General features: G+C 41.7%; 1 protein-coding gene across 1 annotated transcript; it reads right to left on the bottom strand.

Moving 5' to 3' along the window:
- Window positions 1–7,873: 7,873 nt before the first annotated feature.
- On the bottom strand, window positions 7,874–14,293 carry LOC133972037 (transcriptional repressor scratch 1-like). Its single transcript, XM_062409221.1, has 2 exons — window positions 13,265–14,293; window positions 7,874–8,802 (listed from the first exon to the last, which is right to left on the bottom strand). Exons 1-2 carry the CDS (start codon window positions 13,386–13,388, stop codon window positions 7,991–7,993), a joined length of 936 nt encoding a protein of 311 aa, XP_062265205.1. The 5' UTR covers window positions 13,389–14,293; the 3' UTR covers window positions 7,874–7,990.
- Between the last annotated feature and the right edge of the window lie 3,314 nt (window positions 14,294–17,607).

Below are 17,607 nucleotides of genomic sequence, written 5' to 3'. Positions count from 1 at the left end.
GTCCTCTTCCTCCAGCCCTCAGCAGACAGACGTGTACCCAGGGAGTCGTCCCCCCCCCCCCATATACTGGCTGTCGGTGCAACAGCCTCCTCTGACAGGCTGGGGGGGTCAAACCACTGTCACTCACTGTGATACAGAGAGAGAGAGAGAGAGAGAGAGAGAGAGAGAGAGAGAGAGAAAGTGAGAGAGAGAGGGAGGGAGAGAGAGCAAAGTGAATATACAGAGGAGAGATAAGTAGAGAAGAGAGGGAAAGTGAAAAGAAAGGGCAAGAGGAGAGAGAGATGAGAATCCAAATGAATCTTCTTCACCCAGCGGACAGACTGTCAAGACCTCTCTCTCGCTCTCTCTCTCTCTCTCTCTCCCTCTGTGTGTGTGTGTCTGTGGGTGTGTGTGAGTGTCTTACCTACTAATTGAAATGCGATGAGGTGTGAAACACCCCTTTAAAAGACCTATCACTGTGAGTGAGGCTAAATATGTGTTAGGTGGGGTGTACGTGCATAGGTGTGTGCATGCGTGTGTGTGTGTGTGTGTGTGCACCTGCGCAATGCCCATTTACTCATTCTGAGCACAGACATAATAAAGTGTGTGATTGTGTGTTTGAGCATGTTAAATGCAAATGTGTGCGTGCCATGCTCAAGTAGTGATGTACCTGTTTGTACGTGACACATCAATATGTAGCGATAAAATCTATGCTAATGTGCGTTTGTAATGTGACGTGTAATGTGTCACTGAATCATCATATACAAGTGATGTACATGTAACGCAACAATAAAGCATGTGTGCAAAGCGTTTGTGTGTGTGTATGTATGTGTGTGTGTGTGTGTGTGTGTGTGTGTGTGTGTGTGTAATTTCATTTTGCTGTCTCAGCCTCTTAAGGAACCATTTAGAGCTCAGGTTGAGTTTCCTCAGCGCCTCCTGACACTTCTTCTTTCCTCCTCACTGCCTCTCTGACTTCCACCATCTTTTCTCCATCTCCGTCTCATTATCTTTGTCTCCTCCTCACTCTGGATTCTCTCACCCGCCCCCCCACCCCCCCTCTCGCTCTCTCTCTTTCACTCTCTCTCTCTCTTTTCTCTCCCTCTCTTCCTGTGTGGTTACTTTACTACTGTTTTCCACAACCTTGAAAACACTCCTCTGCAGCTCTAGTCTTCACAGCTCTGCAGTCTCTTCATAGTTTCTAAGTGACCTGGAAGGAAACATGTAATATGATCCTTTGATAGGAAGAAGATGCGCAAAGATCTGAGACCCCTTGAGTTGAGTTACTTGTGTGAGGTCTTTCAATTTTATTTCTCTGAAAATAAAGTTTCCAAAAATGAATGAATAATGAAATAATATTAACTTTCTAGGAAACAATCTAGACCCACAAAAAAAGACAAACCCATTAATCTCAGTAGTTACTGTCTAAATTATGCAGCATAATAAATTAAGCAGAAATGTCACCAGTGGGTTTAATTTTTTGGTAAAGCAGCCTGTGTGAATTTCCCTTTACAGTGGAATGTTTTGGGCTAATTACTAAAACAGTTTTTGGCCGCTGATCCCCCAGGAGCACACAATGTGTAAGTGTGTGTTTGTTTGTGAATATAAGTGAGTTTATGAGTGGGTCCCTGCTCTCATGCATGCAACCTTTGTGCTGCAGGTGTTTGCATATAGATGCCTGTGTGTGTGTGTATATGTGCGTATGTGTGTGTGTGTGTGTGTGTGTGTGTGTGTGTGTGTGAGTGGATAAGAAACCCTCTATATGTTCCCTATAAGATTGCTGAACCGTGATATTACACTCAAAGCTTATATACATATTCATATAGCTGCACACACATGCACACACATACACACTATGACACTAAAAGTCACTTGCCCTCGAAGGCCCCATTAAACTGATGCTGTGATATCATCATGCATAAATATCCATATTTTCTAGAAACAAATTTCATAGAGTCTTTGTTTTTCTAGGAAAGGCAAACATGTTGCAGGTCTCAGCCGGAAGGCTAGAGGGGCAGTTTTTGTGAGCGTGACAATTTTGGCGTATGTGGAAATATACCAAGCAAAATCCAATATAATAAAGTTTTATCTCATAACTACACCGAAGAAAAGTAAAGTAAAGTCAAAGATTGCTTCTGGGCTGTTTTATTGACTCCTGCAAATGTAGGTCAGCATACTCTCCAGTAAAATAATGAAGCAGCAGTTTATCTTACACAGGCATATCACACAGTTTTGAATCATTTTTACAGTCCGAACTTTCCTCAGTTAGTTTTTGCTTTAGTCAGGACAAATACAAGACTCTCTGATAAGTTGCAATGTCCGTGTGTAGGTTTGAATTTCACAGCGCTTCTGCTTTATGCATGATTTAAGGTGAAATCGTGGGGACAGTGTATGAACTATTTAAACCGTCGCCTGCCGAAGGCGAGAAGGTCAGGCATCATGGGAAACAAAAATTAACATATTTAAATGCTTTGGGGCGATAAATAAAATATTCTCTGTGTTTTCTTCCCTTCTACTCATTGTCGTGATTCACCATCTGTCTTCTTTCTTTCCTCTGTCTGTTTTATGCAAACAACTGATAAAATACTGCAGCTTATTGAGGATAAAACAATGTAGGACATGGACAATCTGTTTGCTAACATCCTATATTACGTCACATATACTGTATAACAACACATTCGTCTTTTGCATTTTTTAATCAATGTTTTTTTTACATTTAAATGTCCTGCTTTGACAAATGTAGTGTATGTTGTTAGAGCCTTTGATTGATAACTGTAGGTTTTGCTCTTCAGATATATTGGGGAAGATTTCTCCAATATATCAAAACTTCAGAGTGATCCTCTCACTCTGAGCTGTTTCTCCACACACACATTTGAACTGAACCTCTCGGAGCTTTTGATTCTTCCTTTTGATCACTGGACTTCACATAGTGATCAGTGATCTTCTCTTACTCCTCTGAGGCCTTTCGGCCATTTGTTCAGCTCCATGTGAACAGTGTTTCTTCTTATTTTGAGGCTGTGAGCTCGGTCCTCAGGCAAGTTGTTGTACTTTGTAGTCCGGTGCCAAAATTAAACATTCAAAGGCTGCAGGAATAAAGGTCACCTGTCTGAGCGAATGGCTTCTGGTGATAGAGGGCAGCTTATGAGATTTCAGGTGATGAGTTTGATCCTTGTGAGGATCAGGGAATTTCAACGTCCAAAATCCAGACGTCTGAAGACTGAAAAGCGCTCTAAAGCTGTCATGTCTCCTGGACATCAGAGGACATTACACTGACATGCATTAGTCTCCAGGCAGATTTTACATTAACCTAAACCTTAATCTTAAAAAATCTCCTAACCATAACCTTATTAGTAACATTATTTAAACATTTATTTTTAAAAAAATACAGTAAAAATGAAGACAATCTCCATTATATTACTGTGTAAACAAATATTAGTCCTGAAAATAACTAATAACCAGACTACGCACACACACACACACACACACACACACACACGCACACTTAATCATTATACCATGGAAGACTTTTTTTTAGGGTCCAGTGAATGTTAGAATTAGAATCATTAGTGGACAAAAGGCAATATAAGAAAATCCATATCTCTAGTGGGAATAGGAGAAAATCAATCACCTTTTAATAGAAGGTCATTTGTCTATATAGGTAGGCTGCTGGCAGATGGCAGCCAATCGCAGTCAATGGGATCCTCCATGTGGCCAATGGTAATCTAAGCACTGTGATGGAGGCCGGCTTCAATAAGAGTCATTTGAAGCCAGTGAGCATGTGATGGTTAGATACGCTAAATTACTCTGGAGCTGGAGCTAATCTGCTGCCGTTTTTTTTCAGTGTATTATGGTGGAAGAGATAAATATCTGATAAGGGAAAAACTGAATTTGAATCCTGTTAACTTCAGGTCTTTGCAAACCAACCCGTTGCTGCTTCAACTGTACAAACCAAGACAGTTTACTAGCCACGGCTTCAGCGAGCTACTCACCTAGAGCAAAATTACTATCAAATTTCCATAAATCCTTTGTTTTGTGATACCATCACAAAACAAAGGATGTATGGATACCATCTCAAATTCAAATCTGTATTATTCCTTGTACTCTTTACCGATTTTGTTAAGAGTTGGTGCAGACTTGGTGTGCTAAGACCTATAGTCTTGCTTAACAATAACATAAAACAACTGTTCAAAGACTCACATACAAAAAGACACACAATCATATCAACATACAGCCAAAGAGAAGGTATCCATGCAGCTGCAATGTGTGTGTGTGTGTGGTAGAAACAAACAAGGAATATCGGTAAGTGCTTCTGTTTCTTTTACAATTGGCTTCGAGCTAAAATCTGTTCTCTCTCCACTTTTTCATACAGTAATTTAAAAATGTTGTCTCCCAGCCAAATTTGAGTTTTGGCGATAACAAGCTGTTCACCAGAGGAATAACAACAAATCAAGACAAAGTATGTCTGAGACCGACTTTATGCTCCTGAGCCAAATTTTTCTCTTTTCCTCTTTTCTTGTACACTATCTAATTGAATGAAACCACCGTGGCAATTCAAGAAAACATTTTCAATTTTTTTTTTTACTTTTTGTTGCCATTTTGTAACCCACGTGCTTCATGTACATATACTGTGTGTGTTTTGTGAAACCAGTTAAATAACACAAGCATGTTCTCTTGTTAATGGTTATAATGGTTATTGTAGAACATTGTAATGTTACAGTAGGGATTCAAAATAGTTTTTTGTAATTTATTTAATGGTTAAAAATATTTTATATTACATTGTTGATTATAATTGACATGCAGCACATTTTAAAGAACGCAAGGATAATTACAGTATGTCCCTGGAAACCAGTCAAGCTCTTAAATAAGATTGATTTGCTGAAGCCTTAACAACAACAGGTAATAAACAAGTGGTTGTTTATTTCAGCCTAAAATTTAAATTATGATTCACTACTTGTTTATAATGCAAATTTCTTGTAAAATGAGAAAAAGAAAGTAAAAAACCCTCCACACAACTTCTTTAAACTAGTTTTTATTTAGGAAGTGAAACAAAATGCCCAGTGTTGTCTTTGTGCTTTACATTGTTTTAAAAATCCTCAGAGGAAGAACTCAAAACAAAGCAGGAAGCTCCAGAAGAACTCATCATCATCATCATTATCATCATCATCATCATCATCATCACCGTCAGTTTATACAGATCTGTAGAAATAATCGGACTACGCAGTCACGTCAGTGCTTATTTACAAGGCCTCTTTCCGCAAAATATTGAGTTTTCATTCTCTCTAAAAAAAGTTGTGCTGAAGATCCTCACACAAGTTCATTAAAAAATGACACACGGGTAGTGAAGCTGTTGACTTACTCCATGTGTCACTTTTACCTTTTCCTTTGATGTTGTTTTTACCCCTTGATTCGTTATCGTAGAAAAAAGAGGAAAGAGGTTGTTATTCCTACACACAAGGCATTTTCTACCTGAATCTAACTCTTTCATTGTGCTACTATCTTTGAAAAAAAAAACAAAGTTGCAAGATATAATTTGTAAGAGGAAGTGCTTTTATATAAGAATACGTAAACTAGCTTGTGGCTATAGTAGGCTACAGTAGTTCATAGTAGAATCTAAGTGTGTGTCATTGCGCTCTGGTGCTGAAATATCGACCTGAAAGTCTCCACTCCTTTCCCAACAATGCGTGTAATTGCATCGGTGGCTGCCACAACAACCTGACTGCAGCAAGAGATGATGGAAAAGAAACAGAGCTGAAATTATGAAGGAGGTTTGATGACCCTAGTCGTCTCTGGAGTCCTCACAGGGAGTTTGTAGATCAATGTCTTGTGTATAACCAAGGAACAAAACTGATCATTTGATGAAATCAAGACAGACAAAAGGTTGATCCCTAACTCTCACCAACTCAACCGGACTACTGGGAGTCAAAGAACCACAGCTGTTGTTAAGTTGTGTAACTTTTTGGCAAATACAACCAGGAAAATGTCAAGGACCAAACTTTCCTTGTTTTGGGTTTGTGTTTTTCATCCATGTTCCAGCACCAGAGGCCTACGGTAGTACCATCTACTTTCTACAATATTTTTGAATAATAATACGAGGCAGGCAGTGCATAAACCATGTACAAAAAGACCCATCCCTACCCAACCCAGAGCCCTGCATCTAAAAGGAGTCGTGCCATCTGTGTGAATCTCCGGAAGTCCCAACAGCTCCTAATGAACGTACAGACATAACTGTCAATAACGTAATGATGCCAAGTTATAATTATAACTAGGAGGCATTTGTTTAGGATTTAACAAAGCAAAACTGACTCTCTAACGTCTTGGATTAGATCTTTCTATTCCAAACACTTCACATTCACAAAAGTCGCTGGCTAAGGCCTCGAAAAACCACGTCAGTGTCACGGTTCCTTTAAACATAGAGCTCTTAACCCAACCCTCCTTATTTAACACTAACTTGGTTTGCTAACTCCCTGAAATTTCGTTTCTCATAACTACATTGAATAGTGGTACTTGAACAAATCAAGATGGTTACAGGCAGTTATGACCTGTTTCTTCAAAAACCAAAGAAAAATATCATGCATTATTGCTCTCTCAGATATGAACGAAATATTGCCCAAGACAGAATTTTGCTAGACTTGCCTGTTATCTAAGAGGTTTGGCTAAAGATCCCAAAGATTCCAAAAATTGGCATAGATTCCATTGATAGGCTCATCATTTTTTGCATGCAGTAGTTTTTTTTCTTACAATTAAAGTGGCGGACAAAGTAAAAAGGTATTCTGTAAATTCAAAAGTGTCAAATGCTTTGGCATATTTGTAACAAAGGCAAAAAACCATAACAAAGTGCAAATTAATACAAAAAACATATAAACAAATAAATAGGCAATAAATAGATATTAAAAGAAGATGTAAACCTCAAAGCTGTATGTGATTCACTGGCAACAAAAGAAAGGTTCGACCTTTTGGGGACTGCAGGACATTTTTAATGTCTCGATCCCCATTTAACATAAAAAAATATAATGATATAACGTAATACTGAGTTAATAGGAAAACACTGTTTGTTGAGCAACACCCTGGTGGCTCAGTGGGAGTTTTCAGTCATTTGATCCTTAACTGGAAGTCACGTTAGCCTCATTAATTCCGTCTCCCAATGTAAATTGTCAAGAAAAGCACAAAATCCTGTATAATCAGTATAAGTGTGTGTGTCCAGATAAGACATTTGTTCAAAGGAAAATCACATATAAAACATTATTTCCATTACACTGGTGTACTTGGCCATGTCTACTATATTATGGCAGGTGTGGACGTTATATTTCCTTCAGTTCAGTGTAGTTGTGTTGTATCCTTTGACACATTTACAGTACGTAAAGTATATTTTCTTGACTTGCAGAGAACCATGTACTTCATCTTCCTGTTCGATCGGTCCGATGTCAGTTCCACAAAAAAGCAGGACACCAGATGCATCCTGGGGATCTGAAGTTTTCGTTTTTTTTTAAATATAAGTTAATTGAATCTCTTTGCAAGAAAATCAAAGATGTGATTCATGCTTTAAACTCCTGTCACAGAAAAAGACAGGGAGGTGGAAGATGGAATTGTGCTTCACCGTTGTTTCTTCATTGGTTGAAAAAAGAGAACAACAAGGACAGATATGGACATAAATAGATCTAGGTTTCTTCAGGAATGATGAGCTAGATGTGCTGTGCTTTATTTATCTTCACAGGTTCTCAAAACAGCCTACGAAGGGGACGTAAATTATCGAAGCAGGTGACAATCTAAATCAGGCGTTGAAAACGTTTTGCTCCAGATAAGGAAATTGGAGACAAAGGAGGAAATGGAAGTGGAATTGTCTTGATGAAAATCTATTTCTGTCGTTTGCCTCACGATGCTCGCAGAGAAAATGCTCCTCCCATGTAACGCTCAGGCGTACTTGTCATGTCGTTGGTGGGGAAGCATAAAAAGCAGTAGGTGAGTCACATTGGATCTAAATATGTGGGTTAAACCCCATCTGTGCTTGGATGATCCATCATTCGCCCAACGAGCTCATGGGGGAGAAGGACCCCTTGAAGCATGCAGACTCGTAATGTTTGTTCAGGTAACTCTTGAGCGCGAACGTCTTGTCGCAGCGTTTGCACTTGTAGTGTTTGAAGGCCGAGTGCGTCTGCATGTGAGCGCGTAGGTTCGACCGGTCGGCGAAGGCCTTCCCACAGTGGGCACACCCGAACGGCTTCTCGCCCGTGTGCGAGCGCATGTGGCCCTGCAGCAGCCACGGCCGGCTGAACGCCTTGCTGCACACGTCGCACTTGTGCTTGAGGTCGTGGGTCAGCAGGTGCATGGCCATCGCGGGCATGGACACGTACACTTTCCCGCAGGTGGGGCACTTCTTGGCCATTTTGCTGTCGATGCTCCGGTGCGTCTGCTTGTGCCGGCTCAGGTTGGAGGAGGTGGCGTAGGTTTTGCCGCACTCGCTGCAGGTGTGCCTCTGGGTGGCTCCTCTGGGGCTCTCTGCGGCTTTCCTCCGAGATCGTCCGTCCATGATGAAGAAGGCGTCCACTGTGTAGCCCTCGCTAACGGCCGTGTCCCCGTTGATGTAGCCGCCGGCCGACGACGAGACCTCAGACCTCGGGCTGTCTGGCTGGTCCGAGTCCCCATGGATGTCACTGTGGATGTCACTGTGGCTGTCACTGTGGATGTCTGCATGGATATCGGTGTAGGTGTTGTTGATGCGGCTATAGATGATTGACGAGTGGCTCGGGGAGGGTACTTTAGAGATGACGGATGGGTCACCTTCCACCAAATCATCGTACGGGTTGGGACTCAGATAATCGCTGACGTAGCCTGAAGAGACAGAGGAGGAGGTTAATCAATGAGACATGGCAGAGGGATCGATCGGAAATTAGAAACTGATTGTGTAGAAAATCTTTAGAGTGAAGCTACATGAGTCAAGTGTCACTGTGACCTCCACTAATCATTACATTTGTGTGTTGGTTGGTTTTAATGCTTGTTTGATTGTTTGTAAGCAAGATTACACAAAAAGAAGTGAACGGATTTGTATGAAATCATATCATGTGTTTCACTCATTCAGCATATGTAAGTTGTATCATGATAATATCAAAGAAACGAAGAAATTAAAGACAATTAAAGCATTTAGGGAAATACGCCAAATGATTATTACACTTCAGTAAACCATGAAGCAAGCTGGAGCAAAAAAAGAAATAAACCTTTACAGTAAAGTCTACGTTTCTATCTTTCTCGGGGTTGTGAGCTCTGCTGTGTCCAACGCGATTCAAAATCTTTTATATAATTATAGAAACAAAATCCACAAATCAAACTCATCCGTCCACGTTCATTCATTATTAAAAACATATTGTCTCCGGATAGTATTACTGATTACAGCCTGGTGTCTCTGGTTTCTAAAATATCAATCGGACCTCCCAGGGATCACATTAACAAAATGTGCATTATGCTTCAAGATGAACTTGTGCCTCTCCATTAACATCCTCCTGCTGAGAGAGAAGAGTAAGACACAACTTTTTTGGAGGCAACATAAAGCAGAAGAGAAGGAGGAGAACGGGCTCATGGTATTTATAGTGGTAAGAAAGTGCTTTTATGTCTCTGCCAGCGAGGAGACACTCCCCCCCCACGAGTGGGAAATCTCTATTTTTCATGGAGAGGTTGAGTGAGCACACTTTCTCCTCATCAGCAGCACCTCTCCTGACAGGTCTACAACCGCACAGTCACACCTCACAGCTGTCAAATACTCAACCGCTGAGCAACACTCTCCCAGCAGAGGGAGTCCCCTGCTTTGCTCAAGGGCACCCTGTCACACTTACATTTAACCGTTTCGTCTTGCTCTGGAGTATATTTGCCCGTGCGAGCTGTGTGTTATTGCACTGCCAACCTGATGAATTTGCCGTCATGTTCCGACGTTGGCTGCTTTATTATTTGCATTAATGGGTTCTGAGCTCAACAGGCTGGAGTCCGAGGGAGACAAGGAGGGACTGGCAGCTAATATCCCACAGCCAGGACTCCTGTGGATCCGTGGCGATCAATAGCTCTCCATTTCAATTAGCACTCTGTGAGCATTTAGACACAGGCTGCAGAGGAGATACTGTTGCTGGTAATATAATTTCATGACGCAGTTCTGAGAAAAGCTCAGAAGTAGATCGATAATGTGATGAGAAGAAGAGACAGAGACTGAGGGGGGGGGGGGAGAGAGGTGAGTTGAGAGGTGGGGAGGGGAAGGAAGACATAAAGAGAGATAGATTTAGAGGAGATGTGGAGAGGGTGATTTTGGTTGTGGTTTGCTGGTTGTGGACGTTCACTGTTCGTCATGGTTGAATATTTTGAGTTAAATTTAGACGTATGGCGATAGAAGAACAGACAATAAGTGGATGAAGGTGAGAGAGAGGAAGTTGGAAAGAGGTTGAGAGAGAGAGAGAGAGAGAGAAAATCATGAATCATGAATCATGAATATTCAATCACTGCACTTTGGAACAGGGTACGGTGTGTGTGTGTGTGTGTGCGTGTGTATGTATGTGTGTGTCAGTGAATTTGTAAAACGATGTTGTTTTTAACCCGTATTTAACCAGGTAAGTTGACCAACAGCTCGAGTTGTGCTCGTCCTGCTGGACTATCAACTGGTGCTGGCTCAAATTGAGGGAACGACATGACGTAAGTAAAAGTCATACAACGGGGAAAGGTCCCATTACCTTTAGGAAATTGTTGATTCCTCCGGGTTTAACCAATTTTGGAGAGATTTTGTTTCATGTGAGTACACAAGTCAAATAGATTTATAACACAAGTCAGTTTTGGACATTTTAATGAAGAATTGTTGTCTGACTCCAATTAAAAATTTGTAAAGCAGTCGAAAAAATTCCATCTACAATTCTACGCCCTTCCAGTATATATAGCGTATAATTGGACCTTTTCAATAGATGTGTTTGTTTACTCCTGACTTGTGCTTGTGGCTGAGACGCAGGAACAAAAACAAAAAACAACTCCATCCCCACTTTCAGGATCCAAAATGTGAGGGTACAAACACTCCTTCCTCTCCTAGAGTTTCTCTCTGTAGTCACTGCCAATTAAACATGACCGTTCCCGTGTATCCTCTTTAGAAAACGCACTGTTGCAAACTGTAGCTGCTGCGGCGTCTCAGCATCTGTGCGCCTTCTTCGCTTGTTTGTTTTTGTCTCCCTCCAACTGTCTCCTTCTCCGTCTCGCTGTGTCAACCATGAATTCGTTTCAAAGTACTTCTGCAGCATTAGAGCTGATGGCTGCTCTAAATGCTTATTAAAGATTAAAATAGTCGGCCAGACCAGAGACGTCCGTCTTTGATGTGTCTTTGAAAAACAGAGAATTAGAGATGGAGAGAGGGACAGAGAGACAATGGGAGATGATGAGAAACAGAAACAAGGAGAGAGAGACAGCGAGAAGGAGAGAGAGAGAGACAGCTGCAAGCTACAATTTAATTTTTGATGCAAACCAGCAACAACTGACACACACTTGTGTGCGTTGGACACTTGTAGGTCACAAACTGTTTCCTCTGTCTCTCTCTGTCTCTCTGTCTCTCTCTATCTCTCTATCTCTCTCTCTCTCTCTCTCTCCTCTGTGTGTGTGTGTGTGTTAGTGAGAGAGTGTGTCTGCGTATGCATGCAATGCTGTGCAATCAGCTGTGCAAGCTGCCTGGGAAATGTGCAGAGTTGACAGAAACAAAGCAGTGTGCGTCTGTTCATGTGTGTGTGTGCTCCTTCCTGTACTTAGATCTTTGTGAGGACCATTCTAAGCATAGACCTTACAGAGTGAAGACATTTTGACTGGTCCCCACTTCTTCAAGGGACTGTTTGAGGGTTAGGAGTTGGTTTTAGGGTTTAGGTTAGGGTTAGGGATTTAGTTTGGAAGGTTTAGGTTAGGGTAATGGGCTAGAAGGAGAGATGAGCAACAAGCTGCAGCTGCTTCAGTCAAACTCTTGTTATATTTGTAAGAGGGATGGCAGTCTCAGTCTTCACATGCTTGCCGCACTGCTGCTGCTGCTGCAGCTGCATGCTTCTGCTCAGTCAGTCATCAGAACACCTGGGATTTCTGCCTCTCACATCTGACCTTGGTACAAAGTGAACACCACCAAGCTGCACTAACACTGTAACACACTTCTCACTGTGCACTGACAGACACAATCTTTCCTTTAATTCTTTAAAGCTGCAGTTTTTCGGGACATCGTGGACAAAAACAAGCTGATTCACACACAACCCACAGGCAACATGTTGGTCAACATATTAACACACAATTGCCTATTTACACATCACACTGTGGCAAAGAGCAGCACATAGAACAACTTTGATTCCAATATTCGCCTCCATTTTAATGATGGTTTTGTCTCCACTAATTTATATCTGGTACTGAGACCGCTCTCTTTGTTTAAAGTCCTTATCTCTAAATCCTCAGAGTTGCTGTTAAATGTTGTTTCCAGTTATTATTCATTCTTAACACTGCCAGAACAAAACATAACATCCATGTGAATATGAGACTTTCTTTGCTCAGAAAAAACAGCCAAGAATTTCATCGATGCTTGAAATTGAACATTTGACCCAATAATGTCAAGTCTCACTGACTTTGTTGTTTTTTGCCTGTGTCCAGGACTACCAGGTGCGTGGGAACCATTTACAGTCAATTCAGCAGGGCAATATTATCGAACTCTTGGAGAGAAACTCACAGCTGGTTGGAAAAAAAACAACTACCCTGACTGATATACCTGGGAAAAGAATCGTGGAGATAATCCCTGTTTGTGTGCACTCCTTAATGATTTAGCATTGATTTTGAGCTACGATCTTAGATCCTAGGCTCTCTTTAGCTCATCACATCTAACACATGTTAAAAAGATGATCAACAATTTCGGGATGTAAGGATTTCATTATAAAACCAAATATTAAATGTTACAGTTAAACTAAAACAATACCTTGCTATTTTGTATATTCTTTGCTTTGCGGATTCCACCAAACAGCCTAACGTTGAACCAGGGATCCTGTTCTCCCCCCACCACTTGAACATTGTTTCCAAATGCTTCATGGAAACTATTTGCATTAATATGAGTAAGATTACAATACATTCAATTTATTTCTGAGCTTTAAGTTGGTATATATTTGGGTTGTGACTAGAATTTGACCCTGTAACTCCCTGTTCCTCCTCCTCCTCCTGAAGCAGTCATGACTAATGCTTTAAACCTGGGGACGAAAAAATACCCTGGATGGTGTGTGTGTGTGTGTGGTGGGGGCTGTGGGTGTGTGTGGGTATGAGGGTGACTAACCTTTATCATGGTGGTGGAATCGCAGGCTGAGCGACTCTCTTCGGCTGTGACCATACGATCTCTCGAGCTCCGCAGCTGAAAAATCGTCCAGTTTGACTTTCTTCACCAAGAAAGAGCGAGGCATGATGGCACGGTAGTTTCTCCGATACTTATACAAAACACACACACTCTTACACTTCCTCTTTCTACACTAACCCTTGTCCGAGTTGACCAAAAACCCTGAAATCTGAAACACCTGATTGAACTCTACTGTGCTCCCATCAGACTGGCTACAAAGTGCAGGGGAGACATGGCCTTTAAAGAACAAGTCAACAAGCGCTCCTCACGTGTTTGTGCATCTTTATCACACTCACTTATGTTAATCTACAGGCTATGATTGTGTCTGCGATTGATGGGAAAAGAAAAGTCCGTTTTCATTCAGATAACTTGCAGCTTTAAGACCTATAGAGTTTTGAAAAGGTCAAAAATATATATTTTTTAAGTGAAATAGAATAATTCCTGTATGGCTAAGTTCCCCCTCTGAGGCGGGGAATCCAGAAAAAAAATATTTTCTCTTCTTCGTTTGCTTTCTTCTTCATACGGAAATATTCAAGTTGATTTTTTGTGTCTTTTTAAGGTCGTTGGTCTTCAGCACCTTCGGGCGAACAGCTCCCGTGCAGCCTCGTGGTTTCAGCACCGGACAGCTCCAGTCGTCGTTCCTCCGTCAAGCCTGCCGCTGTTCTTTTCAGCACCGGAGGAAGAAAGAGAGGAAAAGAAAGAGAAACGAGCACTTCTGACGGACAATCCCATTCAGGTGAGTCGGGTCAACTCGGTCTGGTCTGTTGCTGACGTTGTTGTTGTGGAAAATCAACCCGCGGCTGCACTGGTGCCTCCAAAACCAGCGGAGAGTCAAAGGGAGAGGAAGGTTAGAGAGGTTCCACCAGACCAACGAGTCAATGAACCAGCGTCACGTCTCTTATCGTCACCGCGTGTAGTCCCTCAGACACCACGATTACAAATATCAAAGTAAAAAAAGCAGCGGATGGAAGACAGGAACAGCTCATCTCCGCGTGACTAACTCTCTCTCTCTCTCTCTCTCTCTCTCTCTCTCTCTCTCCTTCTATCCTCGGCGCGTGCGGAGCTGCAGCTCTCTCTGATGCACGAGATCAGCTGTTGCCGCTTTATAGAGAGAGAGAGGGTGGGGGTTGAGCGGGGGGGAGAGAGGGGTGGAAGTGCTTAATTTTATTCGTCAGAGAAAAAAAAAAAGAGCATCTTGTCTTGTGGGACCAGCAGCAGCAAGCTGTTGTGGAGTGTGAGGGGAGGAGGGATTTTAATTATGTGGTTTCATGTGCTCGCTCACGAAGATTTTTGTGGCAGTGAAGAAACAACAATTTACTCTGACCTCACCTAATTAACCAAACCTGTGCTTACCACTGTTCCACTGTACCACTGTACCACCCCCTGAGCCCCATGATTATAATATTGAATTGTATATTTTTTTAAAAGACATGAGGATAGTTTAACATTTTGGTTACAAAGGGTTAAAATAAATGAATTAATGAAATGAAAAACACACTTTTGTCAGAACTTTTTTTAAGCACAACTTCAGAGTCACTTGTATTTCTAAACCATGTTCCTAATCAAACAGCTAGAAAGAGTGACGATCTCTCTCAGTAGATGTTCTTAAATAAGTGTCTAAACAACAATTGTTGTGTGGATGACACATTTCTACTATAACAATACTGTAAAAACAAAGACATGCAAGGAACTACTGCTTTACCCTTCCTTCTTAGGATCACAGCCTTTCAGAGGGGCCGAGAACCATCAAACCAACCGCAGAAAACCAACTTCTTGTGGCACTGAACTCAGGCCATTTCCCTTTACACTGCACGTGTAGATTCCCTTTATGCAAATCAGCGAGCCCCCTGGGCCAATCGGATCCCTCTGTGTGTGAATCCACGCTCAGCATTAACCTGTGAGTTGAGTCAATGGAAGGTGCATGTGTTTTGTTGAATGGTCTCACAAACAGAGACAGGTCACTCTGTGTGTGTGTGTGTGTGTGTGTGTGTGTGTGTGTGTGTGTGTGTGTGTGTGTGTGTGTGTGTGTGCGTGTCTGCCTGTCTGTCTCAGATGACGGGGACATTGTACAGAGTGAATATACTCAGTTTTTTTATTTACACACTTATGCAAACCGAATTCTCCCTCCAGCGAGTAGACAACACACACACAAACACACACACACACACACACATACACTTATGCAAAGCACTACCCCCATTCATACACATCCATTCGGGCAGGATGATGGTGTGTGATGTAATTCAGTGACGTGTGCATTTATGTAAGATCTTTTTCAGCGAGGTCCTTGGAGTTATCCTATTTTTATAGTTCATTGATAAATGTTTGAGAGAGACAGAGAGGATGCCTGTGTGTGTGTGTGTTTTGTGTGTCTGTGAGTGTGTGTGTGTGTGTGTGTGTGTGTGTGTGTGTGTATGTGTGTGTGTGTTTGAGCGTGTGTGTGTCCTAAACTTATATGTGCTGTGTAGTGAAGTGCATGATGGAGCATTGCTTTTATACTCATCAGTCTGTCTCTTGGTTGTCACTTATTGTTCCTGCTTTATTTATGTGATGATGCTCTGTACTGGAGCAGTTGCTTGGTCTCTCTGATGGACTGTAGATACAGGGGCCGACGACATGGGTCCGAAACAAGTGATCCAGGGTTTTAAAAGCCTCCAAAAATAAAGAGGATTTCCAGACTTTGATATTGAGATAGATCTGCCCAACTTCCAGCCCAGTTTTTTTTCTTTGCAAAGTGATTGTTTGCAGCACTGAAACCACTGAGGGTCAAGGTCCAACTGGTGCAGCACGTTTTGGCTTGTTTTATTCTATTGTTTTGGTTTTCTGGCCCCAACATGAAGCAACTACCAGCCTTTAACACCAGCTGGCTCCTGTAGCAAGATCCCAAGAGTTGGAGGTCAGGTGATGATATTTTAGTGTTTGAATGTCTGCCAATGAATATTAGAATGGATGGATGGATGGCTGGACTGTCAAACAACTATTACTACTTTGAAATGTTATGATTGATTTGAATTTATCTTGAATCAGAGATTATAATTTACTGTTTCATGCTTTTATAAAATGTGATCTGTGTTTAATGCAGACTGTGACGTCTACTGCCACACACATCTTTAAACCTGTAGAGCAAAAATGTACGTCTGATGGTTTCTTGGCTGCAGAGGCAGAGACCGATGCAGAAAGAGTCACAGTATTGAAGGATTTCTGTTGGAGGGAGTGGAGCGTTATTCTCTCGCTGACTGTCTGTCTGTGCCGATCAATGACACACCAGGTAAAACCAATTCTATCAGGACTATTTCTATGATTGCAAAATTGTCCACTCCTCATTATATCTTCCTGCCAGCCTGCGAGTGAAGCTATACTGCTGAGCTCAGCGCAATAGATCTGTGTGCGTGTGTGTGTGTGTGTGTGTGTGTGTGTGTGTGTGTGTGTGTGTGTGTGTGTATGTGTGTGTGTATGGAGGCTGTGGGGACATGTGGAGACTGGATACTCATTAGCATAATAATAGACTCAGATGCATGTAGACAGGCAGGCGGTGTGTGAGCATGTGTGTGTGTGTGTGTGTGTGAGTGTGTGTGTGTGTGTGTGTGCATCCTCTCAGGAAACACAATCGAATGGTCCTTGTTGACTTTTCATTCCTCTGTCTTTTAAAGAGCCATTTAAATGACAAGCTTTTAAATAAAACCATTCAAATAGAAGGGTTTTACATACAAAGCAATATCCAGATGAAAGGGTTTGTAAACAAAAAGGGACAGAGAGAGATACGGGTCAGGGATGGGTGGAGGAGAGAAAACAGGAGGAGGGCGAAAAGACAGACAGAAAAACAAAGAAAGGGAGCAGAACAGAGAAAAATAAAAGAGCAAAAATACTTATGGAGGACAAAGGGAAGGTCAGAGGAGGTTTAAATGCGAAGGAGAGAGAGAGAGAAGCAGTTCATAGTAACATAAGTGTCACACTCGGTTGATAAAGGTAGTGATGGATGATCGTGAGTCTGATTTCAACGAACATAAATTTCTTACATTGGTCTGTTGTTCAACCCCAAGTTATCCACTGCTCCTTCAGCCGAGCATCAGCTTGTCTTCGTCTTATAAAACATGAGCTTGAGACACATTATGTTAGTTTTTAATGCGACAACAGTTTGATATAGAACCATTCGATGTCGTAAAAAGAGAAACACAACACAACGTGCCTGATGAAGTCCTTGAAACTCGATACTTTCAAAATGTGTTGTTTTTTAGTCCTTTCCTAAATCAGCCATTTAAGTCTTTCCTTAACGCACAGCCCAAGCA

Source organism: Platichthys flesus, chromosome 17 (genome assembly GCF_949316205.1).
Source record: "Platichthys flesus chromosome 17, fPlaFle2.1, whole genome shotgun sequence".
Taxonomy (NCBI): domain Eukaryota; kingdom Metazoa; phylum Chordata; class Actinopteri; order Pleuronectiformes; family Pleuronectidae; genus Platichthys; species Platichthys flesus.
The sequence above is the reverse complement of the archived record's forward strand: the minus strand, read 5'-3'. Positions and strand labels throughout refer to the sequence as shown.

What these genes read in the sequence shown, in the direction of transcription:
- LOC133972037 (XM_062409221.1), bottom strand. Translation starts at nt 13,388, where the DNA reads ATGCCTCGCTCTTTCTTGGTGAAGAAAGTCAAACTGGACGATTTTTCA. An exon ending in ATTCCACCACCATGATAAAG is followed by an intron (nt 8,803 to 13,264) that starts GTTAGTCACCCT and finishes CTGTCTCTTCAG; the next exon opens with GCTACGTCAGCGATTATCTG.